The 17,032-nt window shown below is 38.1% G+C and overlaps 1 protein-coding gene across 6 annotated transcripts in view; it reads right to left on the minus strand.

Moving 5' to 3' along the window:
- Positions 1-17,032, minus strand: part of SLC4A7 (solute carrier family 4 member 7) — a 93,827-nt gene that overhangs the window by 50,724 nt on the left and 26,071 nt on the right. For 5 of the 6 annotated variants that reach the window (XM_077176978.1, XM_077176965.1, XM_077176970.1 and 2 more), the window contains exon 2: positions 7,164-7,245. In XM_077176978.1, coding sequence (XP_077033093.1) covers positions 7,164-7,245 — 82 coding nt within the window. Of the gene's footprint in view, positions 1-7,163; positions 7,246-16,102; positions 16,193-17,032 lie in introns of those variants that run through there. The other variant, XM_077176962.1, reaches the window with a different exon arrangement.

The raw sequence follows: 17,032 nt of genomic DNA on the forward strand, positions 1-17,032 counted from the left end.
GGTTGATCTGCAATCACATGGTTGGTCTCACTCCAAAAGTCACTTTGGGTGAAGTCCTATAACATTTACAGAAAAGAAAATGCTCTACGTTTCCTGATTTCTCCCCAGAGCTCCTATGAAAGTGGAAGATTTTCATAATAGAAGATTTCTGAAGTCTGAGAGAGATCAACAAAAATGCCCTGATATCACTAGGTCTTCTCTTTTCACACAGGACCTTCTCTTTTCTTTGGCTAGATGCCTTTAAAGCTTCATAGAAAGAAGGACATTGTTCTCCATCTTAACAAGAAAAAGTAAAGGAAACCAAGTTTGTATCTATGTGGATTCTGAAACCCTGTTATGTAGAAATTTGAACTAAGAGCGATCATATATTAATGATGGATGTAAGGACCATCTGCAGGTGAGCTCCCTGGTCCAACCTTGCTCAAAGTACAGCCAACTTCAAAGCTGAAGCCATGGTTTTGATCAGTTTCGTTAGGATGATAGCCATCCTTTTAGTAATTTTAAGGATATATGTTCTACAGCCTATCTAGGCAACCTATACCAACCTACAGCAACACACTACCTGAAAAAAAAAATCCTAATATCCAACTATCACTTCCAATATAGCATCTTATGTGTGATCCCCCTCACCCTTTCACAACGTACCATTGTGACCCTATCTTCCCAACTGAAGACTAGAGTTTTGTGACAAGAATTACTGCATCTACGGAAAATCTTCAAATAATAATCTGAAGATGGAAAATCTATTTTATACAGAAGTCTTTTTTAATCAAATAATGTCATAATCTATCTCATTCTAGCGTGGAGCATTCCAGTATGGAAAAACTGGAGTATCTGCAAGAGAGACCCTAATCCATTCCTTAAGATCATAAAACAGGGAAGAAATCCAGCTGTTTGATGTCTTAAATCACATCTCCAAATGCATTACCCTAGTAGGAAAGATCTGGAACACAGCATCTCATTCCTTGGTATTAATTTCCCTTACATCACTGAGAGTACTTGTATGCACAAAAATAAGCTCAATGCAATCTATGAGCACAGCTTCTGTGACCTTTTCTGTCACAAGACTGCTCTGAAGGTAGAAGCACAAAAATGGGGGAAAAGGAGAGGGATGAAAGAAGTAAGAGTAAGAACAAAAGTGTCTTTTCTTGCCCTTAAAAATTTCAGAGCCCATAGGACTTCTCCAAATATTCTTGGTTCTGGTAAAACTTAAGGAACAAGAACAATGCCTGCACACACACACACACACACACCCTTGTTTATTTATAATGAAAAATCACTCAAGTCACTAATACACAAAAAATACTTCCACTATGCTAATTTTCTAATTAAAAATAATGTTCTATTTCTGAAGGATGCAATTAAATGCAGAAATTAGTATTGATAGTGAAGTTCCTGTCATAAGAAAGAAACTAAATATTTCAGAACAAACAGCATTTTTCACTTATTTTATAAACTTCTCATGCACATTCCCAAGAAAGAGTCAAATTATTTTCTACAGAATTAAATGTATCAAAATTGAATATAAAATAATTTAACATAATCTTGGTCTTCCACACATCAACTGACTACTAAGAAGTCCTTTTATTACCAAGGATTCTTCTTGTTAAAGGAACTATTTAACTAAAGCTATCTCTTGCTCTCAGAATTAAACATTTGGATAAAATTTTCTAACCAAACCTATAGAAAGAAGTAAGAAAATTCTTTCACGGGATAACTGCATGCCATGAGTGGAACCCAAAGGTTCTCCACAGTACAGCATATTTTAGAATCCAGTACACAACCTGGGCTGTACCTGGGCTCTGAAATCTCCTGCTGCTCCTAGGAATTCAGTCTCTCTGAGAATACACTCCTTATACTTGAACTGATAAAACTGAGAAGCACAATCCCACACCATAGTTAGCACAGGGTGAAGCACTGAGGAAGAGTGTTTTCTCACTACATAACACACATTGGCATGTTATGCTGACAAAACCAGTAAATGTCAGATTTCTCATTACACACAAAAGTGATTTTTTTTTCTGACTTAAAGCCAAATAAGTTCATAGGGGCAGTCAGAGATAAAAATTCACTGAATGCTTCTATTAGACACAATCAACAATATTCAGGAAGGGTTTATATTAGATAGGCAAGTAGAAACAGTAATAGGAAAAGCTTAGTGCTGGGTGGTAGTGCCACACAGGGATTCTGGCACAGACCTGTGGCTCCCTGCCAGCAGCCATGTCCCTTGCCAGGGAAAGGAGCCAGCCCTTGGTGCTGATGGGAGGGAGGACAAGCCATCCCTGCTCTGCACAGCCGAGCCAGAGCAGAGCTGGGCCCCATGCTTTATCCCAGCTGAGGATCCTCAGTGCAGCCTGTCTCTGCAGCAGAGCTCAGGAAAAAGGATACACATATAAGGTAATTTCAAAGGGTTGTTTCTGTTGGAGGAGAGAAAACCTAGAAATAAGCAATTCAAGTGGAAGTCCCATTAACATTCAAGACTAGCCCTTTGTCTACTGAACACAACATAAAACCACAGAATGGTTTGGGTGGAAATGGATCTTAAAGATCATCAGTTCCCATCTCCCTGGTAAAGACATAAGGCTTCCACATTCTAACACTGTTCTTGTAAAGTATTTCATAAGAAATTTCTGAAATGAAAATTTTCTGACTTCATCAATGGGTCACAAATACATTGTCATAACAAATTTGATCACACCCCTCTTTTTACAAGCGTGTAAATGGATTGGTTTGCCAAATGCATCTACTGGTACTTACAGAAGGAATCTTGCTTCACAGAAGGGTTACTCATTCCTGAGAAAACCTCAAACTCTCTCCTTTTTTTATTTATTTTGTAAATTAGAAAAGGTAAATTTAAAAGCTTAAAGTGCTATGAAACACTAAGTTTCAGTGAACTGCAAATAAAGAAATCATCCATTCAGAAATAGTTCTAATATCCAACAAGGCACAAGTTTAGTCAATTTTTGGAACAACTGGTTTTTAAGGGATTGGAAAAAGGTAAAGGTTATGAAAAGTCATCAAGAACTAATAGGTTGTAGAATCAAGCAGTCTCTTCTGCCTCCTCTCAAAAATTTTATATTTGAGTGATCTGGGACTATCGAGTTTACAGCAAGTTTTAAGTTTTGGTTCATGCTGTTTGGTAGAACTTCAGTTTTATGACCATATTACTTAAATAATAATTTTATGTGTGTTTCAGATTATAAAACTATTATAGTTTGCAGTTAGCTGTCTTTTTATAAAATTTCTAATGCAGTCGGAACAAAAACATTACATATTGTTCTCTTAAATAAAAGAAGTTAGGGAAAAAGTCATTAGGACACAGTTGATGTCAAACACTTTTAAAAAGCTTCAAATTGTGAAACACTTGTACAGCAAGTCTTCTACTTAGATACACAATATTCACCTAAGGGGAGAAAAAATACAGGATTATTTGATTGCTTGTCCTTGTCAACTAAGATTAAGTGAAAACCAGGGTTCATTTCTTAAATAAAAATTAAGGCTCATCAAGGTATAAGAGATAATAAGGTCACTTTAAATGTAAACATTACTTACACCTGCCACGGGATAATGTGAGAGTAGATAGCTATTAAACCATCTTAACTCTTGAAAGCTGGTGCTTGGATTTATGCCACAGAAAACTAGTCTACGCAGACACACATTCCTGACCTCAAGATTGTTTCTGGAATGAAACCTCTGCAATGTGTAAACTGCTTATCTCTGCTATGCCCACTAAGAGTAACAGAATGTATCCCTTCTTCCCTTACACTGTATCTAGTAAATGTATCCTCAAATCAAGGTTGAAAAGTAGCTACACAGTTTAAAAGACGCATCCTTGTAGTATCAAGCCAGCCCAAGTTAAAAAAGTTTTCCTTAAACATCATTTAACAGAAAGTACACCTTACAAGACCACATTAAACACCTCTGCCATTAATATTCATGCCTTACTTCCAGTTCCTGGGTGACTTTGTTATTACTCTCATTCACTGCAGCTCAAAGAGCCTGGCATCAAGTTAAGAACATTAGGTGCTCTTAAAAAAGGTTATTTTAAGATGTTATTCCCTTTTCTAGCTCTTCTGTAAACTGACATTTGTTAATTCAAAATAAGGCCTTACAGCTTCAGTAAAGTGCAGTATCTTTATTTAGTACACACACAGTCTGCCCACAATTGCAGTTTACCATCTCTAACCATTCCTCTTTTATGGGAAGAGTGTTACGAAACCAGCAGCCTGTGCCTAACCTTTCTAACCTAAACACTGTCACTCCAGACAGGTACCACACTCTGCCAACCACCATAAATAGAATGCAGGGCTTGAGAAGCTCCAAGTTCAAGATCTATTTTCCCCTTTAGCATTTGTTTCTCTTTCCATTAACATTTCATCAGAAAATTTCCAGAACATACAAGAAACTGACAACACTAAGACACCTTTCATTTAGTATTAAGAGCAAAATTATGCCCTCTGCTGTATCAAACCTATCAACATTAGTTTGTACATGCTTAAAGGAGGTTAAGTATCATCTGTCCATATGGGGTCTAAAAAGTATTGTGCTTCACACCAGAGCTGAACTCAATGCACTGCTTGCTGACTCTCCTTGAAAATACATCGATGCATACTTGTGTAAAGGTTCAAAATTCCTACTACTCCTTTTCAAGTCACCAGAAACACATATGGAGAGACTAGACTGAAATAGGTTAAAGTCTTAAAACACTTCCAATGCCCAATGCTTTAGTAGAGGGCTTCCCAAGCTTACAAGAAAATATTTGTGTCAAAAATGAAAAATAAGGCTAGCTGGAATTGTTTTACTGCTTGCAGCCAACAATCCCATTTCTCTCTTTGTAGGATTTTGATACCAGAATTAAAAATAAAACCTAAACATTCCACATACCTACTTTTATCATAATAGCTTATAAATAATGAACTCTTAAACAGAGCTATAAGTTCACATAATTTTATCCTCTAGAACACCTTGAGTTTGAAGAATCTCTGAGAAGGTGACTATATGAGTTGAACAATCACACTTACATACCTTTTTCTCTTTCATAAAGGAAAGAAAAAACATTTTGTTCTTACTTTGGAATAGTTTTCACTTTGATAAAAGTCAAACTATATGGTGCCCCTCCCTTGTTCCATTCTATCAATAAAAATTTAATTCTTACAAACATACAAGATACTAAAAATATATGTGAACACTAAGAATAATGCCTATTTATGTGAGAAAATGTGTACCTATATACAGCTTCACAGATGTGATAATACTACTGGAAAACTTTTTTTTTTTTTTTTTTTGGTCACATACTTCTTACTAGAAGTATGTGTCTTACTAGTTATTTGTTAAACCTCTGTATAGCCAGCCCCCTCTTGCATTGAGATACCAACACTGGCCACTGCAAAATGAGTGAGGGAGTGAAAGAAAAGATGAGGTGCATGGATAAGAGCAAAGTGAGGAGAGTGAGATCTCAACTCCTCCCTTCAAAAGCACTTACGTTGACTCAATTGTTCATTGGACAGCAGTCTACATTTCACCTTAATTTACTCTTTGGCTATGGGTAAGACAGGGGTATTTTCCATAGCAGTCATCCAAGTGCTTAAATTGCCTCAGGCAACCTGAGCCTCTGCCTTCCCACCCAGTATCTTGGTTAACTGCAGTGCTGTACAAGCTGAAGCACTCCTACAAGAATGTGCTCTGAAAGAGACTGGGGAAGAGATCTGGCTGCACATTCCCATGTCATTCCTTGGGGTCGAGGTATTACAGCTGCTAAAGCTCCTGCCTCCAACACTACTCCAGCTGGATGCCTGCTTCCCCTTAACCCTTGCCTCCCTGCAAAACATACACACACACTTTTTCTGGGTCATCTCCTGAGAAATGCAAGATAAAGAAATTAAGGAGGAGACACCTTAAATCTCCACTGAAGATTCAACTGCAGAAACAGCCAAGGCAGTGGTTTCCCTACAGCAGAACCCCATCTAAACCAGCATCGTCACAGCCTCCACTGCTGCATCTCTCAGCCCCACATCCATGCTCCCTTCCTCTGCTCAGCTCTGGCACACATCCATCAGTGTGGCATTTTGTGCTCAACAGCTGCGATCTTGACCATCTTCCTTTGCCAGACTGGTAAATTTTCCAATGGCTTAACAGACCTAGCTGGGATTGTGGTTTGTTCAGGCCAACAGAAGTGTTAGCACAAGACAGAAAACAGTAACAGAATGAAGGGGACAGATCAAGAGTATGATTGCAGTAGCAAACAACTTCCATCACTTTTAACTGTCTCCTCTTATACCACAGTGTGTGAAAAATGTCACAGCAACCTAAAACAACCTTTCTTAGCCAGAAACGGCTGCCACTATGGTTTTCCAGTGTGCTGAAGCAGTGCAAGAGTCAGTACAACTCGGTGAATCTACTGCCTTCTAGCATTCTGCAAATGTAGAAGAGTATTCCATGTGAAAGGTAAATAATGAAGACTTTAACACTGGATCCCCCCCCTAGTTTTTTCCTTGTTCATTAAGGAGCATCCATGAATCCTCATCCCAAACTAATTTGTTTTCAAGTAAGAAAAAAAGTAACGTCTTAGACGAAATACCTAATTTTACATTCTGCTACATGAAACTAAATCATTGCTGTTTTATTGCTAAATGTGGGATCCCGAGTCAAATAATGAAGACTACCCTAATGCTTTACTGAGAGCAGATTGTGGAACGTACAGTTTACTATGGAACCAGAAGGACAGTTACATGTCTGTTCAGACTCTCAGTATTTGAAGTGCATGACCACAATCACAAGGACACTTAACTTTCAGAAAAGAAAACAAACATCTCCCTCATGACCCCTGTTTCCTGACTTTTAATTCTGCAGAACGTGACATCATTCATGCTGGAAAATTACTTACCGACAGGAATTATTTTTTCAAACCTAAGTCTAAGAAGCAAGCTTTCCTTGGAAAGCTTCAGTAATTTTGGGGGTTTTTTTTTGGTGACAGATTAGAACAGTGGATATTTACCAGCATGCACAGAGACAAAACAGGGCATGTCACCTTTGCCTTTCCCCGGTTTTACCCCAGAATTTCATGATAGCCATAAAATTTTGATTCCTTTTAGCAAGGAAAATTCATCTTTTATCCCTAAGCAAAAAATACATGTTAATCAAACACAAAACCACCACAAACTTACTCTCTAGTTCTTCCTTCTCAAAATTTGTATTGATAGTAGAGCTGATTTTGCCCATATCCACAACAGCTTCTTCATCATGACCCTGAAGAAACAAGACACAAGTTTAAGTTACAACTAAATAGAACTACTTTTTTCCTAAATTCCTAAATATATTCATGTCATCACTGAAAACCTATCTATCCAATTTTTCAAGAAAACATTACCCTGCATTGAAGAAAAAGACAGTAAATCAACAGACAGGCTAAATACCATAAAATTTCCTTCTGCAATGCTCTGGGATTTCATTACAATCAGGACACTTGTTTCAAAAGTGCAGTATTCTTTTAGCTTTTTATTCAATAGCAATCAATCTACTTCCATGAAATAACTGATAAATTTATAAAAAGATACAGAAGTAAATACTGAGATATCTCAAGCTCTTCTCTTTAGTGGGCAATTCCTGTGTGAGATTTTCCAGCACAAATAAGAAGCTTTTTTGAACAAAGGGGTAGCAAAAAAACCTAAGGTATTTCCTAGACCCACAGCTCTGGAAATATCAAAATAATTGCTTCATTCAGGTTTCAACAGCCAGCTTGTTAACCTAATTCCCCTTTTTTTTTTTTTTTTTTTTTACCCACGAAGTTAAAAAGCAGCAGTTTCCAGCAGACCTTTGGGGTTCCATTACTACTGAAACCACACCCATAACATGAAATATTTGAAACAGATAGAGGCTTATCTCTGAACACATCCTCTAATCACAGTTAGCACATCACTAAAGCACCTTAAAACTGCCTTTTGCTCAGTCTTGACAAAAATAAAGTAACTGAATAGTAGAAATCTCAAGTCCATCTCAGACTTGAAATCAAAACAACATTAGAGTTGCCTTTCTCCATGTGTTTGCATTCCTTAGAATAAAGTCCACTTTTCACAGCTCACAAATTACAGCCTCCTGACAGAGCTGGTTCTCCAAAAGAACAACTGCCTAAGGGCAGTTTAACATCCAAATATAAGGGCAAGGCTAGCTGCTAAAGATTACTGTGTGCCTGATCTTTCTGCTCCCTTGGGCACACACTTTTTCCTTAAGTCAGACCTAACCATCGTGAAATAAGATTAAAAGCGCTTAAGAAATGGTGTGGTTTCTTTGTTGGTTTTTTTTTTGTTTGTTTGTTTTTTAGCTTTTTTATAACTACTCGATTCGTTTTCCATTAGATCAGCTCACCAAAGTGACTTCTCTTGTGGCCATATGACAGCCAGATCCACCACAAGTTTATCTGTTTGATCGCTGCTTCTAGCAGCAGTTACATTGATCTGATGCTTTACATTTCAATCCACAGAGGATCTTTGATAATGGGTTCATGAGGGAAAAACAGAAGCCTAAATCAGGAGTCTTACAGGAACTGGGAACCCTAACAGTGTTGACACTCAACTAAACTTTGGTCTTAGAATTACGCAATTACTTCATACATAGAACAAGTTTGTCACTTCACAGGAAAAGTGGCAAGGATGAAAAACATACCTGTGTGTAACAGGTACAAGCTAAAATACACTGTATCAACTCCCACTCACAAAAAAAAAAAGTTGAACACAGAACTCCTTGATCTTAACAAAAAATATCTTTATTATAATATATTGTGTGCATATACACAAAACAAATTTAAGTAGTTAACTGCTGAGGAAAGAAGATTAAAGAAAATGAAGAGGACAAGCCCCACATGCTGGGAAAAAAATTCTGATGAGGTTCAAAAAAAGGTTAGACACAGCTAGACCACAAAAAACTAAAAGCAGCTGGCACTATGTAAATAATTAAAAACATAAGAGGGAAGAGTAGCACATGGCAGAAGAAACCTCTGAAAACTAAATAGAAGTCAATTCTGAGCTGTGTCCCTGAAAATAGGGTTTTCAAGAAAGGCATTACACAGTAACCTAACTTTGTCACTACTGCTGCATTGTAGTGACAGTAGAGTTTTGGAAACAGGGTAGAAAAAACCTTGTACACTCCACAGAGCTACAATTTTAAAAATTGAGGCAATGTCTGTTGGAGAAAGACCATGAAAATGTTCCAAGGACCTGTTAATAAAAAAGTGGTAGAAATTTTTCAAGTGTCATGGTAATAAGACGGGAGGGGAGTATGGGGGGAAATAGTATATTCCTGTCTCCTACACACCAAAATCCAGAGTACTGTAGTACACTCCTGTTCACAGAAACAGATACACACAGTATGCACATTACCACAAAACTCCAAGTAGAGATGGAAGCAGATGGAAGAATTACAAATTCTCTGAACCACCTCAGGTGGTTTTTTATATCTGAGTAGAAAAAAAAAAACCCTAGTAATAGGAAAACCGCTATCAAAATCTGTTCCCCAATTAGCTTCATGGTTACAGCCACAGACTCGTGAAAAATCCTGTACCTAAATAAACACACCCATCCCCAGCAGTCCTTTTAGGACACTTGAAATCTTGCCAAACACACAGTTTTTTGAGCAACAAAGGAAGAAAGAGTTTTTCTCCAGATGATACAAACAACTGCATACCAGTAGAAAACTGCATACACACTGTGAAAAATAAACACATAAGAAGAAATTTCCATCTCCCAATAACATTTTGAAAGTGGATTTGCTGTGTGTCCTGTATCACATTATTAATTTTTATCACCCTTTCCTTCAGTAAAAGATTCTCTGCCAAACTCATACATACAGAAGCAGTCTTCAAAAACCACATCACGTGAAAGTAACATGTCTTTTAAGATTAGATTACAGGAAGGCATGTGTGCCCCTGCAAACCGTTCTATCACTATCTCAAAGTACTCAACATATGCAAAGACTCTTCCAAGAATAAACCATTAACAACCACAAATATCATACATGAAGGAAGCATATCATTTACAGCCTTTGTTCAAAGCATCATTTTAAGATATCTGTTTTGTGATGCCAAGAGAAAATCCCAGTATGAGATATTTTTGCCTTAGGTCAGGTAAAAAAATCAAAAATATTCAAGTACATTATAGAGTAATTCCAAACTACAACCTTTTCCTGGTTAAAAATAAAGTCTGTAGGGCATAGCTTTCCAGTAATTTTAGATGATCTATCATGTCAGTTGAAGGCACTGAAGGGAGGGAAAATTTTACAGCTGCCGTTTCAGTTCTCTTGTCTACTTTCTGAACTTTTTACATAAACAAAGAACAGCGGGATTGTGGAAAATTTGTCAACTTCCCTGTTTTAGGCACAGAATGACTTGGAGCTTGAAGCAAATATTCCTGGGCAGTTTACCATTCACTGCATGTGAAACTTTACAAGGACAATCCCACAGATGCCCAAATACAGCTGATGTAGACAAGCCAAAGTAAAATTCAAGACTAATTTAGAATGTATGTAACTTTCATTTTCAGTCAAAAGACAGAACAATTGAGAAGGGGGGGGGGAAAACCAACATAAGCAGCAACCAAGGTGCCCTAGGGAGAGATTAAGCTTTCACCTTTGCTTTGCACTTTTTTTTTTTAAAGGAGAAGGTAATTTATAAAAACAGAACAAATCCTGAGTACTTCAGGAGAAAAAAAAAAGTCTAGCACATCGTATTAAGATACACTACACTGTATTATGATACACTAAGTGTACTTTTTCCTAACAGATTTCTGGATACTCATAAACATACTGCAGAAACAACCTCCAGTAAAACCTTCATATTCAGCTAGAGGTGCCTGCATATATTAGAATGTGTCTTCTCTGCCTTCTAACACTCCTCAGCATGAAAAAGAAATCCCTTTTCAACTGCTATAGATCAGACAAGACTTTCAAATACCCAGTGCTCCAGCAGACTCCCAGTAGGATTCCTCTTGCCACCTCTGGTTTTCAAATGTCTTCTTTCAGTCTGTGAGAAAAGAGTAATTCCCCCTTGCAGAAAACCAAGCACCAGAAATTGTTAACACTACTAATTTACCTTCTCAAACATTTATTGTCATTTACTACAGTACACTTTTGGTATCTATAATGCCACATGTTTTTAAAACTAGTACTGAAAAAAGAATCAATCCTAAATTGCATGAATTTTTATGGAAAGCCCTGAGTTGGGAAGAACTGACAACCTCCAGCAGTATGTGGTAGCCACAGTCTCAAGGACTAGCACGAATATGACGCAGGGAGTATTAAATCCAAAGGCAAGTTTCCACTGTCATCTCTGCAAGCACTTCTCACCATGCAACTCACTTAACCTTGTGCAGTCACACAGATTTCAGATGGGCATGCTGCCAAAGTGCATTACTGAAAAACCACTTCCAAGACAGACAACTTGCTAGAAGCACATTTTTAAGGTACTTGAAATAGAATCTAATCAAATCATTCTGGTGATAGACAGTGATCATAAATAGCTGATACAGCTAACTGTAAACCTTTAAAATCTATGAGCAATACAGTAACCATGTTAAGAATAATTTGAGATCAACATTTAAGACCATTACTTAGCTAAGTCAATGTTTATGTGCTCCATTTACATTTCCTCAGACCAAAGTTCTTTCCCAGCAGAGTTAAAGAGTGACATGCAGCACCAGAAGGGACTATATTAGTGCTCATGGAAGTAAGTAAGTAGGGCTTAAGAGAGGGCATAAACAAACAAAAAAAACCTCCAAAGACCATTACCCTTCCCCCCCCCAAAAAATTACATTACAATTTCCATGCTACAAAGAAGCTTTACTGCAGCATTTATTGAAGTGGATGCAAATAAAAAAGAAAAAACAAAGCCAAAACCACAATACAAATTGCAACCAACAAAAACTAACCCCAACTCAGGATGGGGAGGAAGGAGCGTACTCATATCAACGTTTTTCTTCTATATATCTGTCCCTGGCCAACAGTTTAACACTTCTTATTTTAATAGTATTCTAATATAACTGCCTGTGCCGTCCCAGTGATCCTACATACTGCTTTGTGACTGTAACTGTGTCCCAATCTCTCTGTCTTGAAGATAAAGCAAACAGTTTCCTCCTCCTCCCCACAAGAACCCATGGATACATCTCTACTTCTGTAAGCACAAGAGATCTGGCAGACAGGATTTTCCTCTTAAGCTGAATCGTGGCACCAACAAATCACTCCTCTCAAAACAGGAGCAAACCCTGCCTACAGACCCCACTGGCAAACCTTTGTAGCACACTGCTGTGGATTTACCAAGATCAGCAGCACATGAGCACTTGTGCACAGTGCATTTTGCCTGTCACGCTCAGCTCTCCCTCCTTTCACCACCAGTAAGCACACAGGAGCAGTTCAGCTGAACCAAACCATCCAGCAATGGGCTGTCTGCAAGAGGACTCAACAGGAGAGGCCCTGTGCAAAATGAATCAGAGTCAACAGTGGCTTGGCTTTAGGAAGCATAGCCAAAGCAGGACTCTTGTTCTATTATCAGCCCTCCTTTGTGGGATCTACACTCAGGAGATGGATATGACAGCCATCAAAAAAAGCTCCAGTGACAAAAATAAATAAAAAAATTAAATAACATAAGATTGTTGATATTGCCCTGCTTCAAAAATTAAGGTTTGGCTATGAAAAGGAATTAAAACCTTAATTTTGACCATATATCTCAGAGACAACCAAAGAGGAACTACACAACCTCACTTTGCAAATGTATCCAGAAATGTGTGTGTATACCTATAAAATATTTTAAAACTGATCTTTATAAAAAATAGATAAACAAACTCAGTTGTTTTGTTACATAGGTACTGAAATATATTGTTCAGGGTAGTTTAGAACCCACAGGGTAATTCATTATTCATTGTCACAGCCACATTTCCCAAGTGGTCTGTTTCAGAAGTCTGCATTTCTGCTCTAGGAACTCATAATACTCCATGTAGTCAGGAAATAAAATACATCTCCAATTTACAGAATGCACGTACAACCTCCTCTCTATCCATTCAACCTCCCACAGCTTCAAGTTAATAAGAACTAATACTTCAGGGAGTAAAAAACAGACAAGACCAGTGTTGCAGACCCACAAAATTAGGAGATGAAGTCTACCAGGAACAGCAACTCTGGAAAGGAAAAGAAAAGAATCCAGTAAAACAGTATATTTGTCAATGTCATCTCTGGATGCTGTATGCAGAGTTGAATGCCAATCACTCTACTTCAGACAAGCATCAGGTCTATCCCATAGGTCTCCTCCCACTGCTACCCACACACAGCACCAAGCAGCCTTAGTTAAAAGTGAGTCAATAGGAAGGGCTTGTAGACGTGGTGTACCTGCAGGACCGACTAACAGCAGCACTTGCTAAGTTCTAAATATATTGTTTCACTTCTCTTTCAGACTGATTCTGCTTTTAAACCAGAGGTAAGATGAGCCCACAGTAGGCAGGAGGGCCGGCATCTGTAGTTGCTGCCTCCTTAAAGGACAAAAAAAATCAAAGTTCTTTCTAAATAACAGTAAGTGAAGGTATTAGGCAGTCTATCAAACTGTTCAAATTCAGTTGAACAGCACAAGTGGTCCTAGAGATGCATTTGAAATAAGTTTTTTGGGCACAATGTCTACACAGCAATACTGTATCATCAGAAGTTGCTAGAGTGATGAAACACTACCAGTTCTAAATCAAGCACATCAACCTAACAGCCAAGGAAAAATGCATCACATATAAATGAGCCCTGTCTCATTTTGTCATCGTACAATTTTTAGCTGGCCTTCCCCTCTAAATATATACAGATGAGAGCACAATTAATAATAATTCACAAACAGAACGCTTGCCAGGTTTAAAATAGGAAGCATACTGTTGATGGGTTCCCCCTTAGTTGTAATTTCTATGGTCTCCAACAGCTGCTTTCCAGAGATTTTTTTCCCCTACTATCTTAGCAGAGGATATTGCTCAAGCATTACAGGAATGACTCTAATTCAGCTCAATGGCTTTGGTGTCACCACACATCCCCTCTTTTCCTGTGAATTTAACCTGTGCGTGTACAACTCCTATTTTACTCAACAATCCTCCCATGTAAATGACAGCCCCTCCTCATCAAAGCTACACTCAGAGCCTTGCAGGGAGGTGTGACACTTAGATTTATTTCAGTAAGACCATAACCATCATGGAAGAGGTTAGGGATACTTAGACATTTTTTTTAGCCTACTAATCCTCTAATTAACTGCTCAGCTTACCTTACCAAATACATCTGACCAATCTGATTCGAGCAGACTTACAATAAACACAGCAGCTCTACAAACCTTGTTTGGACAAGTATGTCCAAAAGATATCAACAGACTTCAGTCGGACTCCCCGGAAGTTTCACTGTACTTTGAATTTTCTGAAACTATATGTGGAGGGCACTAAAGACATGCATGTGTGCTACTTAAACACCACAAAACCCAAGCACATTCAGGAAAAAAGCAGTTCTAAACACACTAATGTTTTGCTTCTATTGAAATCTAATGTTTATATGTAGTTTTATCTCAGTTCTAGCAGGCCTTAATCCAGCCAGGGTCACACTGAGCACCACAATGTGCAAGAGAAGCCATGTCCCATCCCAGAAAAACTAAACATGTCTTTGGACAATAAACCGAGTTTGCATTAATCACAAGAGAAAATTAAATTGTGAGGAAAAAGTCAGAAAGAAAAGGAAACATAATACCGACAAGAAAGAGACTGGTCACGATTGTGAATGGCTTTCAACCATGGCACACCACAGCAATTCATCAAAAAAACTGGATTAGAACAAGCACAAGAAAAAGAGATGGCTTGATTCCTAGCAAGGTGCAGGTGAATATTTCATTTACAAGTCTATTTCAATTCAGCCTGAGTATTCTGCAAGCCAGAAAATTCACTACCATGTATAAACTTAGCAAATACTGTCAGCAATCCAACACAAGATATCAAATTGCATACCTAATATTATAGTAGCTATTTCACGAAGTTGCATTTTATCACTGCCTCACAGTACTAAATTTCATTCAAAAAAACCCAACATGTCTCCATTCACTTAAACGTAATTAAGTGAATTCCTGAAATTACAGGTAAAAAAAGAAGTACTATAATGTTTACAACTAGTCACCTCAAATCTGTGCCTAGTCTTCTATGCATGCTTGATACAGTTCTGTGCCCAGAGCTGAAAGTAGCACCACAATGAAAACAAAAAATCGAGCACTGCACTACAGAGACCTTGAAAAACAAAGGCCACTACAATCTGATGCACTCTAATATATCTAAATCTTATGCTCACACAATGGAATAGAAAATTTAGCTGTCATACATAAAATAATTCAGGGATCTTTAGAGTTTTACACCCTAGGAAAATTCCATCCCATAAATTTTAGTTTCCAGGAAACTTTTAAAGTAGTAATCCCTGTTACACGCTGCATTGCAGTTACATGGCAGTGGTAATGACAACCCATACAATGGCTAAGAAATAGCTTATAACACTAATATTAGAATTCATTGTATAAATCCCCACAAATGGAGTTTTTTATCTGTGCCACTGAGGTCTGAAGAAAACGTTACCTCTGCAAACACTTCACCTCAGTTACACAGCTCATTAAGTTCACTTGCCTTTTTTTCTGTCAAAAAGGAACAGTTAGCCGGCTATTTTAAGACTCTCTACCAGAAACATCCTGGCTATACTTGCACAGAATCAAGCAAAGCCACAGTTGATAACCTTCAAATTAAGAAAGGCTGACTCAAAATAGTGCAAAAGAAAAAATAACCCTATCCAAAACACTCAACCAATCTCAAAGTCTGACAGTATACTGGCACAACTATAGGAGAACATTTTCTTTCTGAATTAAGCTGGTTACTATGATTAAGCAATTCTAACAACACAGCAAATATCTTCCCTAATACAGAAATCTCTACTCAAACTACCACTTCTATCACCAGATCTTTCAAAAATTTCTTCCACAACTAGTGAGTCTAAGGTAGCACACAATTCTGAGCCACAGCTGCTAAATATCACTTGCATCAAATCCCATTCAAGCCATTATTATGTTACACAGCTGCTATTTACATACAGGTTGCATTTTCTTCCCTTGACGAGCTTCCTCCATGCTGATGTGCAGAAGCAGAGAATGCCCTTGTAGGAGACCCTGTAATGAACCTCCCCAGAGATCAGAGCCTGCGCATACATGACTGCTTTAGCTGCCTGTGCCTGACACAGATGTACTCCGGGAAATTGCTCCCCAGCCAATCGCTCCCGCTCCGCTCGCTCATCTCCCAGGCCACTGATTACGGCTACCGCAGGGTCACACAGCAGCAGAATGGGCAAGACGGAATGCCTTCAATTCCAGCCCAGGGAATACCAAAAAAGGAGCTGAAACTGAGTTCCACACTTCACATTTTCTGCATCAACAGCTGCTGAGAACAGCTCCAAGGTAATATTTTTGCTCTGATCCAAGACTTCATTAGCACTACAAAATGCATTTGTACCACGGGTCCCAGAACAGAACAACCCAGCAGTCAAACATCTGCTAAGTGTGTTTATAGCTGTAATCTCAACCTTTCAACGAATACTCATTCCAATGCAGGTGTTTGGTTGTTGCTTTTTTTTTTAACATAAGCTATATATTCTTGCTCTGCAAAATAAACCAAGGCTTCCTAAAAAGAATTCTTTTTCCTCTCCTGTTGAAAAGGTAAAAAAGCAATGATGTTAGCTGCAATTAATCTCATGTGTCCTCCTAGAGTAAGCTGTCTCTGTTTCAGGTATTACTGGTGAGTATTACTATTCAGGTGAGTAGCTATATTTTTTCCTTCTGAAAGTCAGCCTTTGAAAAATACAACCTCTGCTCAAGCAGATCAAATTCAGCGCTTCATCTTACTCTTTCCCTCTTCATCACTAACATACCCTAATCTCCTTGTCCCATCATCAAGTGCATGGGAAAACTGTCTCTTTAAGGAGTTATCTATAACTTAACCTTTAAGACATGCCACTGCCTCACTGCCTT

The sequence above is a fragment of the Agelaius phoeniceus genome, chromosome 1 (genome assembly GCF_051311805.1).
Source record: "Agelaius phoeniceus isolate bAgePho1 chromosome 1, bAgePho1.hap1, whole genome shotgun sequence".
NCBI classification, from domain to species: domain Eukaryota; kingdom Metazoa; phylum Chordata; class Aves; order Passeriformes; family Icteridae; genus Agelaius; species Agelaius phoeniceus.